This window comes from Phyllostomus hastatus, unplaced genomic scaffold (genome assembly GCF_019186645.2).
Source record: "Phyllostomus hastatus isolate PE091 unplaced genomic scaffold, TTU_PhHast_1.1 phas_contig_65, whole genome shotgun sequence".
Classification (NCBI taxonomy): Eukaryota; Metazoa; Chordata; class Mammalia; order Chiroptera; family Phyllostomidae; genus Phyllostomus; species Phyllostomus hastatus.
The window spans coordinates 8,968,060-8,990,038 of NW_025333932.1; the positions used below are offsets into that span (position 1 = coordinate 8,968,060).

At 37.1% G+C, this 21,979-nt stretch overlaps 1 protein-coding gene across 3 annotated transcripts in view; it reads right to left on the reverse strand.

Annotated features, from left to right (window-relative positions):
- The window catches only part of MRPS28 (mitochondrial ribosomal protein S28), a 90,276-nt gene that overhangs the window by 44,961 nt on the left and 23,336 nt on the right, over positions 1-21,979 (reverse strand). Inside the window, exon 3 of one of the 3 annotated variants that reach the window (XM_045849416.1) lies at positions 7,792-9,098. The exons of the other annotated variants lie outside the window; for them this stretch is intronic. Within the exon in view, the coding sequence (XP_045705372.1) occupies positions 9,017-9,098 (82 nt within the window). The 3' untranslated portion in view covers positions 7,792-9,016. Of the gene's footprint in view, positions 1-7,791; positions 9,099-21,979 lie in introns of those variants that run through there. 3 annotated transcript variants of the gene reach the window in all.

The window sequence follows — 21,979 nt, forward strand, 5'->3', positions numbered from 1 at the left end:
AGTGATGGTAGTAGGAGGTGGGCCTTTGGGAGGTGACTGGATCACAAGCGTGTAGCCCTCATGGATAAGATTAGTGACCTTATAAAAGAGGACCCAGAGAGTTCCCATCTCCCATGTGAGAACATAATGTGGAGGGCTGTCCATGAACCACCAAGTAGATCCTCATCAGACATGGAAGCTGCTAGTGCCTAGGTCATGGGATTTCCCAGCCTCCAGAACTGTGAGAAATGTTTGTTGTTTAAGCCAAGACACTGAATAAACTTCCATTTTCTCTACACTCATAAATTTGCTACAAAACTTGGCAAGAATCACAGAATCATTTGCATAAAGGAAGGAAAAGAACATAAAAACCAGAATCCTGAATTAAATGTTTAGAGATATACTGGATATATACTTGGATGTAAAAATTTATGTTGGAACACTTACCACTGTGTTTACCACGCTAAAGTGCTTCTCAATCCAAATGCCTAAACTGGGAGAAAAATACAGAGGCCTGAGCTGTATTTTGAATCACTGAATCCTAGTATGTCGTCTGAGGGCCAAATACCTTTCAAAACTGGTAGGCCTGGTATGCCTGATAGCACATTCCTGGTAATATATCTTTTGACCACAGCCAAGAAAGAGAATGGGAGCAGGGAGCATTAGTATGCAGATACTGGCTGTTGGCTCCCAGAAATAGAAATTAACTTACACTAGCTTAAGAAGAAAGAGAGAAAAGATGAATTTACTATAAGGATACATGGGTGCCTTAAGAAACCCCAGAGCAGATTCAAAGTCTGGGTTAGGACACTGTGAGCCATGAGACTTGGGCAGTGGTACACATCTCCCTCCCCTACTTCTCTCCCCCTTCCCCTCACTTCCCTCTCTTCACTTCACACGTCTGCATAATCTTTCCCTCTTCCTTTAAATCATCTTTCTCTGTTCTCTAGTCTGCATGGCATATATGGCTGTTCAAGACCCTTGAATTTACAAGTTAAAGCCCCCAAACATGTGAAGAGACTAATAATTCTTTCTTTTGTTCCTAATTCCAAATCCAAGGGATGGAACTTGGATTGGTTCCAGCCCAGTCTAATCAGGTAGAACAGGCAGCATGGTTTTGACACAGCTGCACACAGACCACTGCCTGAGTGGTCAGCAGTAGCTGAAGGTGCTGCTGCGTGCTGGAAACGCATTCAGCATAAACAGGAAATAAGTGCTATGCTTGAGTGACTGCTTTCTGATGGAATCTTCACACTAGCCTGTGCAGTGTAGTAGGTGCCAAATTGGATAATCTAGGTTGAAGGCACTGCCTGAGGCATTGGGTAGGAGATGGGGTGCTATTTTGGCCTCAGGCAAAGACATGGGAGTTCAAAAGATTGTATAGCACAGAGCTGCATGCCAGCACTGCCCCTAGAAGCTGACAGGGCACAGCTGACAGGTCTCCACTTTCCACTTGGCTACCACAGAAAGTCTCCTCTGACAGAACTGCTCAGCCCTTTCTCCCTGGAGCCTGTACTAAAAACCTTGAATTTTTGTTTTCTATAGTAAACATTCTGCCTGGCCTCAAGTCATATAGTCTGATACATACTATTAAAAGTATCCTGACCTCACAGATTTAACTAAGTATGCTAGTATGGCAAAATGATTTTGCTCATCACTCTGGTTAATCATGACTATCTACCTATTTGTTCAGCCAATAATCCTAACACAATCATTTATCTATCTCCTTACCTATTGCTCTTAAACTAAAATATCTTTCTAATCTGTCCCCTCCCTTTGAATCTTTGGAATAGCTTCCCAACTGATCTCCTGCCTCCAAATCTCCAATATATTTTGCATTATCTTTAATAAGTTTTATTTTAAAGAAAAATACTGCCCTTATCACACCCCATACTTATAAATCTCTACTAGCAGAGGTCCTAAGTATGCCTTTATATCCATCAGAATCACCTAGATTTCTGGCCCTCACTCTTGACTTCCTGAAGCAGAATCTCCTAGAGTGGGGCTTAGAAATTTGCCTTTTTAACAAACTCCCTGCCTGTTTCTGAGGTAACCAGTTCAGCATTAGTCTTTGGATTTGTGCCATGGGACTGCCCTATAATAAAAAGTAAGTCCAAACTCTCTGAACGAAGTGCATATCAATTCACAATCTGATTCCAGCCTACCTCCTAGTCTCATCCCTAATTTCCCTGACCAGCCTTTCCTTTTATACTGCTGGGCATCTATGCACCTACCTTCTGCTCCTCTTCTCGATTTAGAGAACTTCTGCTCAGTCTTTAGGAATTGGCTCAAGTGTTACTCCCTCTGGGAAGCCTTCCTTGACTGCCTCTAGCATTTATTCACAATTTAGAGTTTAAGAGGCAGTTTAGTGTGGTGGTTAACAGCACTGGCTCTGCAACCGAACTGTTCATGGCAGAACCCAGGTTCTGCAAATTACTGAGTGAGGAATATGTGGCCTTGAACAAGTTATTTAACCTCTCTGTGCCCTTAGTTGCCTTCGTTACAAAATGGGAATAACAATAATGTTATTACCAATACCACTGTTTTGAGTGTTAGTGAGCTTAATGCACATAAAGTATTTGCCTAGATTATAGCAATTAGACATTAAATATCTGCTTCTGATAAATTTAAGAATTCCCATTCTTAGTTGTGGTACAAAACTAAAAAGAAGTAACTTAACAATGTAACTTCTTTTCATTTACTTCTCAAAAGGTGACCAAAGATCATGTACCAAATCTATTTTTTTTTAAAGTAATTTGTATGGAAAAGACTTAGATTGTCTTTTGAAGTCATTCACTAGACAAGCAGAAACAATCTGGAAATCTTAGCTATATGACTTTTAAAGAAATAAAATATGGGGCCTAGCTTTAGATCATTATTTTCTAAATGCATAAACAAGTGAAAAATGTGGAGCAAAATCTCACAGAGCAAAATTTCCATTACTTATAAAACCAAAATTTTAGCCAAAAATATATTTTAAAAATCCTGTAGATTTTCAAAATCACTAGAAACAGCACAAAAACTTTTTATGAACTGTGCTCTTTCTCTAATTACTGAAGTAATATCGGAAATGGAAAAGGCAGAGTGACAGAAAAACCTGGCCATTTGCAACAAAAGGAAAACCAATTATGATTATGCAAGGGGAGAAGTAAACGGGAAAACTAGATCTGTATTCAGATGTAAAGAGAACATCTGTGATATTACTAGATACACTATTTTTCTTATTTTGCTTCTCAAATATCAGCTATTACTAGAAACGAGTCAGCTCTTCTACAGAACACACTACTCCTTGGACCTCTTCATTTATTCAGTAAATATTTACAGAGAACCTATTATTGCACATGCTTGGATACAGCAGTAAACAAAAGAGCCAGACACATGTGATACATTCCTATGGGACTTATCCTGGGCACAACCTCTATTTTTCACCAAGTTCAGCACATCTTATACACTGCCATCGGGACAGGACCACATGGCTCTACCTTCAAAATGTCTTCAGAAAATGCCAGAAGATAAAACCAATCTTGCTCCCACACCTTCAGATCACTGGTCTTTAACTAGGTTCATGGGTCCCTAAAGGTTAACTGGTGTTAGAGGAGTCTGTGAACCCCCTAATATTATGTGCAAATGTATGCATGAACAGACCTGTATAAATCTGCTAGACAAACAAGGTGCTTTCACTGTATTTTCACGTGGGCCTAATACCCTCGAAAGTCTAACCATTCACTGCTCTAGGAGTAGGAAAATTCCTACAACTCTATCTTGAAAAAGACTGCTGCCATATTCCAACATGAGAACACCTGGCAAATTCCTCATCTAACATTTTATAGCACGATGTTCAACAATTTTATGACCAACAAGATATGTTTTGCTCATCTAAATTCTGCCTTCTAATGTTTTCAGTACCAACAATCTAGTTGGTCTGCTACACAAAGAGATCTTCCAAAAAAATTGTTTATAGAACCTGGACTCCGGCAACTCTTGCAATATAATCTTTGTGCATGACTGAACCACAGAAAAAAATAACTCCTTAATTTGTGGTCAGAATAAACACTGCACAACAACCTACAGTGGGTGGTATGAAACTATCACAATTATAAAGTAACCAAGTAAATAACACACTATGTATATAACAGATAAAATGTTATAAATCCAAAACATACATTGCTATAAATACAGTCTGTGGTTACTTGCTGAGGTCCTCTGACTAACATTGCAGTGACAAGGGCTGTTCTTAGCATGTTTTATAATGGAGTAACTGAAGCTATTTGACAGTAGACTCTGTGGCACCAAATGCATCATTTGGGCTAAGAAATGAGGTGAACTGTACTGTACAGTAACTTTGGGGAAAAGTTGTCTTTAATAAAAACAAACAATGCACTTTCCTTTAGAAACCATGATAAGGAAGAGGAGGGCATCAGGCTTAGTCCACGAAATCAGCACTCCTGCAATTTGGGAAAACACTGAATAAGAGCAATCAGTGTATCTAAACGTAATTTGTTGACAGTTGTAATCAGATGATTGCCATCCCCCCCACCCCCAATTAAAACCATAGATTTTAGGACAGGGAAGGCTCTAAAAAGAATTATCAGCAAGACAATGAGACTGAGGATGATTTGCTCAAGTGGACAAAACAGAACAGGAAGAAACAGAGTTTCTTGAGTCTCTTATGCTGCCACTTTTACACAGAGAAGTTATTTTAAAAAATTAATATATAACTCATATACCATACAATTCACCCATCTAAAGACTCACCTATAACCAGTTTTTCAAAACACTTTTATCACTCCAAAAAGAAACTCTGTACCCATTAGCCATCACTCCTCAAACTCCTGCCCCTTATCCTCCTATCCCTAGGCAATCACTAATCTTCTTTCTACTTGTACTGTAAATATTTGCCTATTCTGGACAGTTCATATACATGAAGTCATATAGTATGTGGCCCCTTGTGACTGGCTTCTTTCACTTGGCATAATGTTTTCAAGGTTCAGTCATGTTGTATCATGTATCAGCACTTCATTTCTTTTTATGGACAAATAATATTACACTGTATGGAATATTTACACAAATACATGTTTTGTTTAGCAATCCATCAGTTAGTGGACATCTGAATTGTTTCTCCTTTTTGGCTATTTTGAATAATAGAACATTTGTGTACAAGTTTTTGACTGGACATATGTTTTGATTTCTTTTGGATATATACTTAGGAGTGAAGTTGCTGGGTCATAATGGTTACTCTGTTTAAATATTTAAAGAACTGCCAAACTATTTTCCAAAGTGGTTGCACCATTTTACATTCCCATCTATCAGAAAGTTCTTGCTTTTAAAATCATAACAACTAATTAGATCATTAATACAAACTCTTTATTTTCTGTAATAGGTAGCTGAAGAAAAAAAACCCAAGTATTGATAAATACATTTTTAAAAGCCACATACTATTAGTACATGAAATTCAGATGCAGAGTTTAGAACACAGAAAAATAGCTTTAAATTGCTATTTTAAAAAGGGCTATTACCATGTAATAAATATTCCTTTTATTACTTAAACCATATAAAAATATTATATGTGAGCTACAGATACATGTCAAACACTTATAAAATATTGAAAAATCTTAAACATGCATAAAAAAGAACAAATTAAATTTTCCCTTTATCATAGTCAGGTGATATCTACATACTTTCAGTCATTAGGAAAAAAAAGTAGCTTTAAGGTAGAAAACTGATGGGTAGGGTATTTAACAGACAAAGTAAATGCTGTATGCTGATCTGGAAAGGATGAGGTAGTGGGTAGGGGGTAGGGGTGTGGAGAAAATGCAGACAACTGTAATTGAACAATAAAATAATAAAAAAAGAAAATTTAGCATCTACAACCATATAAAAATATTAAAGAGCTATTTTCCAATGTTTTGGTAAGCAATTTGGGAATGACTTTATCAACTATACAGAAAACTACAAATTCTCGACAGCAAGCGGTTTCACTTCTATTTATTGTGTATGCTTCCTATGTAGGAGAGAGAATGACTCAAACCATATACAAACAAAATAAAAATCTGAGTTTAGATGAAAAAAACTGGAAGGAAACTCACCAAAATGACTGGTGGGTATTTGAAGGTCTTTTTTTTTCTTTTCTTTTTTTTAGCAGTATATGTTTACATTGAGATATAACTGACATAGAAGATTAATTTCAGGTGTACAACACAATGACCTGAGATATGTATATGTTGTGAAATGACCACCACAGTAAGTCTAGTTCACATCCATCAACACATACAGTTACCAAATAGGACTTATGAAGTTTGGAAGTCTCCCTAGGGAATTTCCCATAGCTTTTTTTACAGGAATAAATTACTTTTACAATTTGAAAGAAACAAATTAATAACAGAAATACCAACATAATATAATTTTAGTAATTTGGCTTGATTACTGAAGAATATTAGCTTTGACACTGCAATGATTACTACATAGAAAAAATTAAAGTTTCAATCTAAAGTGAAAAAAAAACAAGAGAACTGGGTTTGGTTTAGTCAGCAGTGTATTTTTTTTAAATAGTTATTTTTTAAAGATTTTATTTATTTATTTTTAGAGAGAGGGAAAGGGAGGGAGAAAGAGAGGGGGAAAAACATTAATGTATGGTTGCCTCCCACATGGCCCCCACTAGGGACCTGGCCTGCAACCCAGGCACGTGCTCTTGATTGGGAATCAAACTGGTGACCCTTTGGTTCGCAGTCCACGCTCAGTCCACTGAGCCACACCAGCCAGGGCAACAGTGTATTTTTATAGTAAGCAAAAGAATATATAAAAATGTCAAAGAACCTGCATAAATTCAAATTTATGCACTTTAACCCATAAATTTTTAACATAAAAGGGCACAGCATCTGATGGTATTTACAATGACAGATATATAAACACTGAAATATTTGAAATATACTTTGAAATATTTTGCTTGGTAAATTACCCAACTCAAAAAAATTAACCTGAAAATAGAGCTATACACACAGAAACATTGTAAGACCACACTGCAGTGTCATTATCTAAAAAGACATACTGTGAAATTCAGACTAGAAAGGTCAACAGGGAAGAGTCCATCCCTTTATTAGTCAATGACAATGGTCAACCCTAAACTAGCCGACTAGTTTAGGGTTGACAACAGGGTGCCTGAATTTAGCTTAACTGAAATAAAATTACATGATAATATCTCTGGTAAAGTGATCTGATAAAACAGAAATCAGAGTGTCCTAAGATAAACTATGGTTGGTACTTAAAATATTTCTTCATTGTTTTAAAAAAGATTATTGCAACAAAAAGTTGTTGAAGTGTAAAAAGTGATACCAGAGGCATATTTTATTTGATAAACATGTCATTTAATACTTTAAAAGAAAGAGAAAGCTCTGTCCTCAGTGAACATACTGTTCAGGATTTCATCCTCACAAGGCACTGTGGAACAGGCTGACTCCAATCCAAGCTCCATGGTGTTCTAGGTCACTGACTCTGCATAACTTTCATAAATTCTCCAGGCCTCAATCTCCTTGCCTACAAGCAAATAATGTTGCCTGGCTCAAAATCTTACTGGATCTTATCCTTTCTCTACAAATTCAATGTAATTTACATCAAATATAGAAAAAGAATAAAAGAGTAAGCTATTGTTATATATTTGAGAACTGAATAGGGAATCTGGATTATGACCTAATTTCACCCATTCTTCACCCTACCCCCATCTCTGAAGAAAAAATAAATGAAAACAATAAATAAATAAATAAGCAGTTTCCAAGAATTGTGACATAATTTTATTTTCCAGAAAATGAAATCAGTAGATAGCCACCCTTAGGAAATGAGCAAAGAACAAACTCATTTACCCATGAGTTAAAACATAATAATTACAACGGAAAGAGGCAAAACTCATTACTTTGATTAGGTATTATGTTTTCTTTGCTACAGAAAGTTGAAAAATGTTATCAGAAATTATCTGAAACAAACGTACCTTAGTAATCATTTCTAATACAGAAAGCATTCAGTTACTAATTTTTGTTTTGTTTTGTATTTTTATTTGAAGGTAGGGAGGGGCACATAACCTTCAAACTTCAGCCACCCGAAAAAGGTAAATAACTTTTAATCTGAAAAATACAAAATTTCAAAAAGGAAAAGTATGCTGTGTAACTGCTGGGTAATATTTATTCCTAAAGTTAGCAGTGCCTTCCCTACAGCCTGGGAGCAGCATCTTATACAGGGCTAATCAAGGAAAGGTAGGCTACAGTCTGGAAGAGACTTCTAAAAAAATCTTTTGTTTCCCAAACAAAAGGACAGAGAGGCTCACTGTCCCTCCCCATATTCCCCCAGAGAAGCAGTGACCTTACTGCACACAGAACACAAGGGGCAGGAAGCCAGTGCCGATGCTGTCAAGTTGCTAAAGCGACCCCAAAAGCCACCAATGTCCAGAAAAATTCTTATGCGAGAAAAATGAATCTCTATGTTTAAACCACAAGTCATCAAGGTTTCTGCTGTGTGAAACTGAAACAAGTCTAAATGATTTGGAAAGTCACGAATTCTCCGAGGCTCACTTTCCTTATCTGTAAAGTAGGTATAATGTTAGTAAGGTATGGATGTACAATATCTGCTTAACATGTAAAAAAGGGTCAATAATGTCAGCTGTTCATGATAATGATGGTGAAAGTGATGACCTCACTTAATTCTCGACCAATTATTTGGAGTAAGTACTACTATTATTTCATTCAACCACTTTAAAGACAAGATAATTGAGGCTGTCATGAAGTGAAGCAAGTTACCCAAGATCACACAATTAGTATGTGGCAGAACCAAGAGTCAAATTAAGAAATTCTTATTTCAGGGTAAATGATGCTTAGAAAAGTGACTCAACATAGTAAAAGTTAACAAACATGCTGGATGTTCAAGCTGGATTCAGATGAGAGGCATTCAGATGAAATTGTAAACATCAACTGGACACTGGAGTGCTCCAAAGAATTTCAGGTTCGTCTGTTTTATAGTGTACAGTAAAGCCTTTGACTGTGTCCATCAGGAAAAGCTATGGGCTGCTCTGAAAGAACTGGATGTGCCTCAGGACTTGACTGTTCTGCTGTATAGCTTGTACTGTGGACAGGAAGCCACTGTAGGAAGAGAATATAGAGACAGAATGGTTTCTTTGGAGGCAAAGGTATCAGACAAGGATGTACTTGTTTTCCAGTTTGTTCAATCTGTAGGCAGAACATAAACAAAAACCTGGGCTAAACTCAGAGGAAGAAGAAGTGGAAATTGGTGGAAGAAATATTAATAACTTAAGAAATGAAGATCACACCACCTTACTGGCAGAAAGTAGCTATGAGCTGAAATGAAAATGAAAGAAGAAAGTGCCAAAGCAGGACTGCCTTTGAATATCAAGAAAAAAATCATGACTACAGAAGAAATATACAACTTTCACATACAATGAAGACATTGAAAGTTTTAAAGATTGCTGACCTTAGTTCGTCTGTCAATTCATATGCATACTGCGGCCAAGAAATCATGAGAAGGCTGAGACTTGGAATGGCAGCAAGGGAAGAATTAGGAAAGGTCACCAAGGACAAAGGTCATTATAAATCAAGCTAATATCATCCACACCATCATATTTCCAATAACTATGTATGGATGTGAAAGCTGGACAGTGAGGAAGGCTAATAGGAAAAAAACACACTCATCTGAAATACGTCATTGGATGAGGGCTCTACAAATACATAGAGCTGTCAGAAAGACGAACAAGTGGGTCCTAGAGCAAGTTAGGCCCAAAACATGGCAGGAGACAAAACTGAAGCTGTCCCACTTTGGGCACATCATGAGAAGATAAGGTTCTTTGGAAAAGTCAATAATGCTGGGAAAAAAATAGAAGGCAGCAGGAAAAGATGACCAAGTATGAGATAGACTGATTCCACACAAGAAGCCATAGACATGAGTCTGTAGGAGTTGAGCAGGACTATTGAGGAAAAGACATTGTGGACATCACTCACGCATAAGGTCACCAGGAGACTGAGTCAACTCAATAACATGTAACATACATAATGGTTATGATAATAGTACAGACAGTTTTGAAGATAACATGTATCTTCTAATTTTCAACTTTGGAAAATAAGTTTTCATTGACTCCAATTCAACATTAACTTTATTTTTCTTCTTAAAATTGAAACGGCTCTCAATTATTTATGAGACCAGGAATAGTCAATCCTCTTAAATGAAGGTAATTTTATTCCTTTACAACACCAATGGAAAACTAAGAACAGTATACCTCAACCAATAACTGCAATACCCTACTGCTGTGAGCTAAATACTTTTGGGACTCCTGTCTATCAAAAAAGTAAGCAATGAATATTATGGTGAACTTAAAATCTGCAAGGCACTATGCCATACACCTAAAATCATTTTTGCCAAAAGATATAGCATATTTTAATTGTCTTAAAGTGACTTAAGATTCTTTTGGGAGGAAAATTTCATAACAGTCCTAAAATTTAGGAAGTGGTTGCTGCTAATATCAGTCATGAACATCACAACCATCAACACCATTACAGAATACAGAACTTGTATCTCAAACTAGCATATGCTGAGCTTTACTTTTGGAACATGTTCCTTCAAACTTCAGATGTTTCTATCAGTGAAATAAGTGAAATAAAGAACTTAAGAAATTCACGCTGCCCTGGCTAGTGTGGCTCAGTGGATTGACTGCCAGCTTGCAAACCAAAGGGTCGGCAGGCTCAATTCCCAATCAGGGCACATGTCAGGGTTTTGTGCCAGGTCCCCAGTTGGGGGTGTGCAAGAGGCAACCACACACTGATGTTTCTCTCCCTCTCTTTCTCTCTCCCTTCCCCTATGTCTAAAAATAAATAAAATCTTTCAAAAAAATTCATGCTGAAGGCACCTGATTAGAAATGAAAGCTAATTTCAAAATTAGAGTTTCTGAATAAAATACATTCAGGAAATAGGAAGGCTAAAATATTTGCAACTGCAATTAGAAAAAGATATTTCATTTCCAGAACAGATTTTGAGATTTAGAGTTTATTTAAAAAGTATTTAGCTCACAACAGTAGGGCATTGCAATTATTGGTTGAGATATACTGTTATTAGTTTTCCATTGGTGTTGTAAAGGAATAAAATTATCTTTGTTGAAGAGGACTGAGTATTTTTGTCCTAGTAAATAACTGAGAGCCATCTTAATTGTAGGGAAAAAAATAAAATTGATGTTGAAGTTAATGAAAAGTTTAGCTGTTAACTTTAAAAAGCAATTTGGCATATATCTAATAAATACAAAAATGAATGCAATATACCCTCCCTCCATGGACGGTGAGTAAAACAGAATTTCTGGGGTAAGGTTAACTTCAGTAAAAATGCTGAATCTCAAAACATGTACATTCATACTGATATATTTTGGAAGCCAAATAATTTCAAATAGTAAATTCTACACTAAAAGAAGTATAGCTCTCTCCATTATATATCATAGCAAATAGTTGATAACCTCATTTTGAAAAAGTACTATATATAAAAGAAAATGCTTTCAAGAAAAACACATAAAGAAAAAACTGATTTGCTTAATAAATTAAAAAATGACATAGGTAACAGCATCAATTCCACATTAACAGTTATAATATGCTCAATCAGTACTAATTAAGGATCCAATGAAAACCTACTTAATAGCTAATTTGCATTTTCTAAAGGAACACCAGGTATTCTATTTTAGGTCCAAGTTAAGGTTCTAAATTCAAACTTTAAAAGAAACCGAACTATAGTATATTTATGGAAAACTCTTCTTAAAAATTAAAACAAGCTAAAAACAAAGTATCAGATTTTTCAAGTATAGGATTATATTGAGCCTGAACGATTCCTAAAATACCAAATAAAAGCAATAGGGATGCATATGAATGGAGACATTTGTAAGTGTCATTTATAGGCAGGCAAAGTGTTTTTCAATTATGATAATACTGTGGTTTTTAAAATAAGTGCACTCAAAAACACTGCTGCTTAAACAATTCTCTTGGTTCAATTAGTTTAGGGTTTAGACTCGGGTGAACCAAATTTTCCTGTTCACACTCAAGTACAATTAGAACCAAGCCTCTTGCCTTCCACTCCCATGTTCTTCCTGATACCTGCCTGGCTCAACTTCCCCACACACTCCAAAACCTACTGTTATCTCCTACCTACCATTTTTATCCTCTAAAATTTTGTAAAGCACTTTTAGAGTAATGTAAAAAGGAACAGGGAAATGGGAGAACCAAGAAAATGGACGTATATAACAATTTCAGCAAAGGGAATAGCCAAGGAATAGCAAAGGAACAGTGTTGCCTACTAAAGAGAGCTTGAGCAAAACTGCTTGGAAGGTGACCAGAAGGTTACTGATGAATTTAAGAGGTGCTTTCAATTAGTACAATGGCAGAGTATGACCAGATGCCTGAACTGGGGAACAAATGGAAAATTAGAAACAAGGGCAATTTGGGAGGACACAGGAATAGAACAATATTTTGAAGGAGAAACAGGTAAAACATTTCAAATTTTATCAAATTCTCTAGAAGAGATGATCAGAGAAAATTTAAAGTAGAGCATACAAAATCCAGGGAATATTAGTTTGAATAGTGTGAAATTTCAGATATTCAACTATTTTTTACTTAAAAAAACCACCAATTTCATGTGGATTAAACTAATGAATGAACTTGTTTTCAATAAAGAGATAAAGTTACATGCAAAGGAGATGGAAGACAGGAACAAGAGGCCTAGGAGTAAAAACAATAAAGTAATAAGAAGTCCAGAAATGAATGAAAGAATCTTGAGAATTCCAGTTGAAATTGGATAATAACCACATGTACTGAATATACCTGGCAAGACTATACTACTCCTAAAGGATCCCATAACTGCTGTTGGATTAGCCAAAAAGTCCAAATGGTTTTCTCCATAAAACAAGACATTTTTAATTTTCAGCAACAACTTTAGTGATCTGGATATCTTGAGTATGTTGGCTATATCCCACATGGTAGAACACTGATTGCTCTCAATTAATGTCTCGATTTGACCGCTATCAACTCCAACTGGTCTACCCCATTTTGGAGCATCATCCAGTGATAAATCTCCAGCACAAAACTTCGCAAACCACTTTTTAAAAATGTATTTTATTGATTATGCTATTACAGTTGTCCCATTTCCCCCCCTTTATTCCCCTCTACCTTCCACACCCCCTCCTACCCCATTCCCCCCCTTTAGTTCATGTCCACGGGTCATACATATAAGTTCTTTGGCTTGTACTTTTCCTTAACCTCCCCCTGCCTATTTCCTACCAACCATTTATACTATTTATTCTCTGTATCTTTTCCTCCTCTCTCCCCATCCTACTACCGTACTGATAACCCTCCATGTGATCTCCATTTCTGTGATCCTCTTCCTGTTCTAGTTCTTTGCTTAGTTTGTTTTGTTTTTGTTTTTAGGTTCAGTTGTTTATAGCTGTGAGTTTGTTGTCATTTTACTGACCATAGTTTTTGATCTTCTTTTTCTTAGATAAGTTCTTTTAACATTTCATATAATGAGGGCTTGGTGATGATGAACTCCTTTAACTTGATCTTATCTGGGAAACACCTTATCTGCCCTTCCATTCTAAATGATAGCTTTGCTGGATAGAGTAATCTTGGATGTAGGTCCTCGCCTTTCAGGACTTGGAATACTTCCTTCCAGCTCCTTCTTGCCTGCAAAGTTTCTTTTGTGAGATCAGCTGATAGTCTGATGGGAAGTCCTTTGTAGGTAACTATCTCCTTTTCTCTTGCCGCTTTTAAGATCCTCTCCTTCTCTTTAATCTCAGGTAATGTAATTATGATGTGTCTTGGTGTGTTCCACCTTGGGTCCAACTTCTTTGGGACTCTCTGAGCTTCCTGGACTTCCTAGAAGTCTTTTCCTTTGCCAGATTGGGGAAGTTCTTCTTTATTATGTTTTCAAATAAGTTTTCAATTTGTTGCTCTTCCTCTTCTCCTTCTGGAACCCCTATGATTAGGATGTTGGAACGTTCAAAGCTGTCCTGGAGGTTCCTAAGCCTCTCCTCATTTTTTTTACATTCTTGTTTTTTCATTCTGTTCTCATTGAATGTTTCTCTCTCCCTTCTGGTCCACACAGTTGATTTGAGTCCCGGTTTCCTTCCCATCACTGTTGGTTCCCTGTCCATTTCCCTTTATTTCACTTTTTATGGCCTTCATTTTTTTCTTCTAATTTGTGATCATATTCAACCAATTCTGTGAGCATCCTGATTATCAGTGTTCTGAACTGTGCATCTGATAGGTTGGCTATCTCTTCGTCACTTAACTGTATTTTCTCTGGAGCTTTCATCTGTTCTTTCATTTGGGTCTTTTTTTTGGCGGGGGGGGGGGGGGTCGGGTCTGGCATGCCTGTTTCATAGTAAGGAACAGAGCTTTAGGTGTTCACCAGGGCGGGGCAACCCATGTCTCTGAATTGTGATGCTGTATGTGGGGGAGAAGTCTGAGGAAGCAATGGTGCTTGCTCTGCTCTCTGCCAGTTTTCAATCACTTCCCTCGCTACCCACAATCAAATTGGGTCCTTTCTAGTGCTCATTCCCGGGTGGGTGAGTTTGTATACATACTAAGACCCTGTGGGTTTCTCCAACAAACTCTCCTGTGAGGCTGTGAGTTTTTCCTGCCATCTCAACCCTCACAAGTGTTTTCAGTCAGAGGTTTTGAGGCTTTATTTCCCTGAGCTTCAACTCTGTGTTGCACGGTCTGTCTCGCTCCCCTGTTGTTCTTTCCAGTTTATCTGCACGCAAATGTGGGACCACCTGCTCCACCAGTGGCCATTTTGTGGCAAGTCCTCTTTGCCGAGCTGGCCATCTCCATGCCTCCGTCCTTCCTACCAGTCTAGATGAAGATGAATATTTCTTTAACTCCTTGGTTATTGGACTTCCATACAGTTCGACTTTCTGTCAGTTCTGGTTGCTTGTTGTTTTTAAATTTGTTGTTGTCCTTATTTTGGTTGTGTGAGGAGGCATAGTGTGTCTACCTATGCCTCCATCTTGGCCGAAAGTCCTTGCAAAGCACTTTTGACATGTTTGATCAGTCACAGCACCTTCTCCATATACTGACAAATCTTTTTTTGTTTCAATTCCATTTTTACCGTTCTTGAAATAATAAATTATAATATGCAGAAAATGAGTGTTTTCTTCTATTTTCAATTTTAAAATGGCTACACAAAAATTCACCAATTTTGATGTGTATTTTTTAGATGTACACTATATGACAATGTCACAGTACAATCGAACAAAACTGTTTTGAATGAAGTTAAACACAATTAGTGTTTACTAGTTGCTAGTTTACTAAGTGCTACTAGAGCCATCTTATGGAAAAAAAACGAACTTTTCAGCCAACCCAATATTTTTACACTTGCTTTTCACTTTGAGAAATAAAGCTGCTCAGCTGCAACAGGATGCCTGAACCTGAACACTGCAGAATTTCTTCAAATCAGTCACTTTTGCTTAATGTGGCCCAAATCCAAACCTGTACTGATACTGTTGCCTTTGGTTTTTGTTTTGTTTTGTTACTGATAAAAGCAGAAGATACAGAAACTTAGAGCCCAATATGAAGTAGCTAATTCCAGGTCTGTTATTCTATAGCTCAAGGAACAGCAACTCTACCCAACTTCCCTATTGTTGGGACCTCTATTTTTTTGTAACCTGGGCTGGAAACCTCAGTCATTTCTCTGAACAGTCTCTCCTAGCTTCCTTTCCCATTCTTCTCAGTTTATTCCAGCCCTTAACTTGCCCCTCCTGGGTTACATGGCAGTCTCAGAACTGGCCTTGCTGTTCCCATGCCATCTCACACATCTCAGTCATTGTCCAGAAAGACCCATCCCCAATACTACTCCTCTGTCTCTCCCCTGTCATGACTTTTAAGCTGAAACTCAAAATTTTTCATAAGGATCCTTGCCAGTCTAGCAAAGCAAATATTTCATTACCCCCTGAAACTTACCCAAGCCATGAGCACTTGACCACTGTGTGGTTTTAAAATATGTACACACAGTTTGTACACACCTCCTTCTAAAAGGTGCAGACTAATCCCCCATCTCCCTTAAATGTGGGCTGGACTTAGTGATTTGCTCCTAATTAACAGAATATGGTAGAAGTGACAATGTTGTCTAGGTCATAAAAGACATCACAACTGCCCCTAGGCCTCCCTGAGATGATTCATTCATTCTGGGGGAAGCTAACTGCTATGTCATGGAGACTCAGGCATCCTAATGGAGAGGCCCACCATGATGAGGAATTGAGGCCTCCTGACCATGGCCAGCATGTTGGGAGCCACACTAGAAATAAATCCTCCAACCTGGTCAAGCCTTCAGATGACTGCAGCCCTGGCTAATTTTTTTTTAAATCCTCTCCTGAGGACAGGTTTATTGATTTCAGTTGAGATAAGAAGGCAGAGGGGGAGGTGGTGGGGTAGCGGGGAAAAAGAGAAATATTGATGTAAGAGAGAAACATTGATCGGCTGCCTCTTGTACACATCCTGACAACCTAGGTATGTTCCCTGACGGATCCACAACATTTTGGTGTATAGAATGATGTTCCAACCAGCTCAGCTACCCTGCCAAGGCCTGCCTAATATCTTGACTGAAGCTCGGGGTTTGACAAGAAACCCTGAGGCAGAATATCTGGCTAAGACACTCCTGGATTCCTGATCCATGACATTTGTGTGAGATAATGTTTATTATTTTAAGCCCCCAAGTTCTGGAGTAATATGTTACACAGATGTAGATAACTAATGCAATCCTGCTGAGCTCTCTCTCAAATCTTTGCTGCTGCTCATGCCATCATGTTATTCTCTATCTCCCAACACCCCTTTCCTGGCCTTTAGAATATAGCTAAAGTTCCATCTCCCCGAGGAGGTCCTTTTTACATTGGTTTATAAAACCATTTCTCTAGCTTCTCTTTGAAAACTTATGTGCCTAACCATATCATTCATTTAGGCGTTTATTCATGTATTCCTATGTTACCTAACTCCACGTATCTTTCCTCCTCAAGAAGGCATACGGTTCTTTCTAGATTGCATTCAGCACACTGTAATTAAGATAATAAATATGTGCTGAGAAAATTAACAAATGACAGACACACACCCTGAAAGCGTATGTGATTTGCATAAAGTTGTGGTTAACAATGGACTTAGAGCTACACTGTCTCAGGTCTGCTAACTTACTAGCTGCTCTCCTCAGGCCAGTTCATCAACACCTCTGTAAGCCAGTCTTTCTTTGGTGTTTTTAAATAAGGTTTCTAACAGCATGTACCTTAGAGTAATAAAGATTAAAAAAATAATAATACTTGCAAATCGTTTAGCTAAGTACCTAGCATAGAGTGTTCAACAAATGTTAACTATTATTGTTCTCATTAATCACAAACTACAAAATACTTGATGATATTCTGGATCCATGAAAGTCTCTAGATGTTATCAAGTGGCAATTTAAATTAATATGAAATTCTACAAACTAAAATAGAACTCACACTTTTTATTAACTTCTTATTTTTTAAAATCTACTCTTAAGGCAATAGAACTACAGCCTGAACCAATTGTAGGAGCGCAGCCTTGACTTTTTCTCCTCTTTGTCCTGTTAAGATATTAACTTCAAAGCTTTTGTGGGAACACCCAGTTGCTTACATCCCCTAACAAAACAGCCACCACAGTGGTTTCCAGATGCACTTTTATCCTTTACAATCCTGGTAAGGCATATAAGGAAAATTTACTAGACATATAAACTTATACAATCTCTGGGATAATATAGCTGTCCATATGTGAACATGCTACAGAAGCAAATCAACCAAACAGAATCTAATGGAATGAATCAATCCAATAAAACATTGTTATGCCACATATGCTGGGGGGAATATCTGATGCTATTCATTTTTTTAAAAAACTTATATAGAGAGATATAATCAACACATTATATTAGTTTCAGGTGTACAATGTAATGATTCAATATTTGTACATATTGCAAAATGATCACCATAGTAAGTCTAATTACCATCTGTTACCATACATAATTACACAAGAAATTTTCTCCTGTGATGAGAATTTTTTAGATATATTAGTAACTTTCAAATATGCAATACAGTACTGTTAACTATAGTCACCATGACTTATTTTATAACTGGAAATTTGTATCTTTTGACCCTTTTCACTCATTTGCCTCTGGCAACCACTGATCTGTCCCCTGTATCTACTGAGCTTGGGGTTTTGTTGTTGTTTGTTTGTCTATTTGTTTGTCTATTTAGTCTAATGCTATTCAAAAACTGAATTACATGTTTCATGAACTCAGAACATTTCTGAGATCATAATTTATAATTTGTACATATTCCTAAGGTTTCTTACTAAAAGGTTAAATATAATAGATGCTTTTTTACCCTAAAAAATAATTAGAGATCTGCCCTGACTCATGTGGATCAGTGGATTGGGCACTGTCCTGCAAACCAAAAAGTTGCTGGTTTGAGTCCCAATCAGGGCTCATGTCTGGGTTGCCAGCCAAGTCCCCAGTTGGGGGTGTACGACATACAACCAAATCGATGTTTCTCTCGCACATCAATGTTTCTCTCCCTCTCTTTCTCCCTCCATTCCCCTCTCTCTGAAAAGTAAGTATTAAAATCTTTAAAAATATAATCAGATATCTGTTAAGAAAAATCTAATAGAATGATTTTCAATCACCAATCTATTGCAAAAACAAGTACACTTTTTAATTGTGTACCACATCTGCTTGAATAAAAAGAACCACTTCATTCAAATTCTTACTTTCTCTTTTGCCCCACCAATATACTTTGAAAACTTTAGCTTTTGAAACATTCAGTATCCATTCTCTCTTCATTTGACCCTATATATCACACAACCTGAAATAGAAACAAAGGCTGGGAAATTAGCTTGTTTATTTCACCTTAGTGTCAAACAAAAGTATAAATAATATTCAGTGCATGTGCTAGTTACCTTAGAACTGCCAATCATACTTGTTTGGAAATGCTTCGATTTTCAGAGCTGTCAAACCTGTGAGTTGTGATAGAGATACCAGTATAGAAATGCTTTAAGAGATGTAATCTTCACGAACACATTAATAAATGGACTTTACTTATAAAGTGGACTTCAAGATTTTACAAAAATGTATACATCATAAAAACTCAAAATTAAAATACAACTTAATGAAAAGATTTAGAAAATTTGGTTTTTGAGCCAAAAAAATAAGCATGGTTTAACCACAAGGATTTTATATTTCAATAAAAAGAGGAATGTTCCTAACTGATAGTAATCAGAAATATTATGACCACGAGTGGGAATGAGAGAATCAAACTGATCTAATTCTGGGCATTTTAACTATTTTTAATCCTCATCCAAGGATATGTTTATTGATTTGAGAGAGAGACAGAGAGAAACAGATATGAGAGAGAGATATGGATTGGTTGCTGCTGGTATCTGCCCAGATCAGGGATTGAACCCACAACCTAGGTATGTGCCCTGATCAAATATCAAACCCACAACTTTTTGGTGTACGGGACGATACTCCAACCAACTAAGCCACCTGACAGGGCTTACTTTTGAAGCAGGCAATAATATCCCACCTGTCCAATACAACACAACTTACTATTCCCCTTAGTAATTCATGCCTAAAATCAAACGTCATTCCTTCTACCTCACAACCTCAGTCATCAAAACCTATTCCTTCCATCTCCTAAATTGCTAATGAAAGTCTTCTGTCCTGACCCTCAGGTATAATTCATGTTCTCATCATTTCTTTCCAGAAGATTCTTTACTGGTCTCCCTAACTTCAGTTTCATTCTTTTAATAAATGCTCCACTGCCAGAATGTGCTCACTGAAATACAAATCTGGTCCATGCTACCTGTTACAATTTTTTAATGGCTCTTTCCCACTTTCAAAATAAAGCCCCATTTTTTAGAATGGCATATAAATCCCCTGAAACCTGGCTCCTGTACATCTCCACATTCTCTCATTGCTCCTCCCAAACTTAAGCCAACAAAGCCACTTGAGTTCCCAGCAGAGCCAGGCTCTCTCTTACTTATGTATTCTGCAAGTGTGGCTCCCTCCCATTTCCCACAACTTCATATCTTCTACCTATCACCCCCTTCCTTGACAACTCAATTCCAGGCAGTTCCTCTGGGAAACCTTCTGGCACAAACTGACGGATTCATCGATCCCCTCTCGTCCAAATTCCTAGAGAATCCAGGAAATAGAACCTATACCGTGTTATATGTGTTACACCTCTCTATCCCCATGACCAAATCATCACATCACCTACCTGACAGCAGGGATTGTCTTTAATTTGTACACCACTAGCATTAAACACAGAGGTGGCTTATAACAGCTCATTAAATATTTGCTGGCTCCATGAAAAAATGTACCACGACCCAGTTTATTTAAAAATAAAAATCAAATCAGCAGCTTAATTCTTGAGACTCATAAAATGTATCACAGATATATTCTAAGTCAACCAAACCAAATCAATGCCATAAAGCAGTATTTTAGGCTAACAATGTTCTTAAGAAATTTACTGATTTACTTACAAATTCACTGTAATAATTGGTACCACCTCAGTTAGTACGTGAGATCCAGTAACCCCATCTTATTTTCACTACTGTTCCTGCTGGAGGTGTCAAGGTCTCAACTATAGTAACTGCTCATGTTCAACACACTCAGCAACTGACTCAACAACCACTGTTTTGATACATGACAAATCCTATCAAGAGCATCAGTGAAGAGGCAGTCAACACTGGCAAAACTCCAACATGGTTATACTTCACTTATCAGGAAGTCAGTTATCTGGTGACATCAAGTCTCCACAGAACCTAGTGAGAATTAAGCAGAGGACTGTTGGAGCTGTCAAAATACATGCTGCAGTCCATGTACTAAAGTATATACACTTACTTAGAAAAGAGACTGCAAGGTTTTTTTTAAAATGTTTTAATAAAGATTTTATATTTATTTAGTTTATAGAGAGGGGGAGGGAGGGAGAAAGAGAAACAGCAATGTGTGGTTACCTCTTGCCCACTCGCTACTGGGGACTTGACCTGCAACCCAGGCATGTGCCCTGACTGGGAATAAAACCCACAACCCTTTGATTCATAGGCCAGCACTCAATCCACTGAGCCACACTAGCCAGGGCTGCAAGGTTCTTATTCAAACACTAGTTGTTCTTATTTTAAGCACAATAAATTTGGTAACCAATTTCTAGGAGTCAGAAAATTAAAAGAAGAAATTAAGAGGTCTAAGCTAAAAACGCAAACACAGGATCAACAGCAGAAAAAGATGATGCCCAAAGGTAAAACGCAAAAACTACATAACTAAGGGGTTACGTGGTTCAGGAGCAATAATTCTATATATTTGAACTATGATACAATGCAGAAATTAATGTTTATAATTATGACCTTGGTCATCAAAAACAAAGACAAAACAAAACCCAAATACATTAGGCTCAACAAGGTTCAAAGACAGTAGATGACATATTTTACAAAAAGAATCAATCAAATAATTAAAAGTTAAGTATTACATCTATAAAGAGTCAACTTTCTATTGTAGAATAAACTGTTCTGAAATATAGCATTCCCAAGTAGCAGCAGGGACATCAACTCCAAGCTACTAGTCATTGTCAGACATTAACCAGTCCTAGTAACCACTGGTATTACTATAATTAGAATACATCCATTCTGAAACAAAACCTGGAACTGCTGATCATTTGCTTATTGGTGATAATGCTATCCAAACACACTATGGACACCATACCAAGGGCCATGGTGTACCATAACCATAGACACCAAACTAAGAACATTATAATAGGCAAACTACCACTCTTTAACAGACCTCCATAGAGCTTCACTACCACACGCCTTCAGGGTCCCTGCTGTAAAACTAATTAATATGTGAGGCTATTTTAGGAGGTTTTTATGACACACTAATAACTATATTTTAGGATTTAGAGAACAGCATTTCAGAGTGAAACAAACGGGCACTT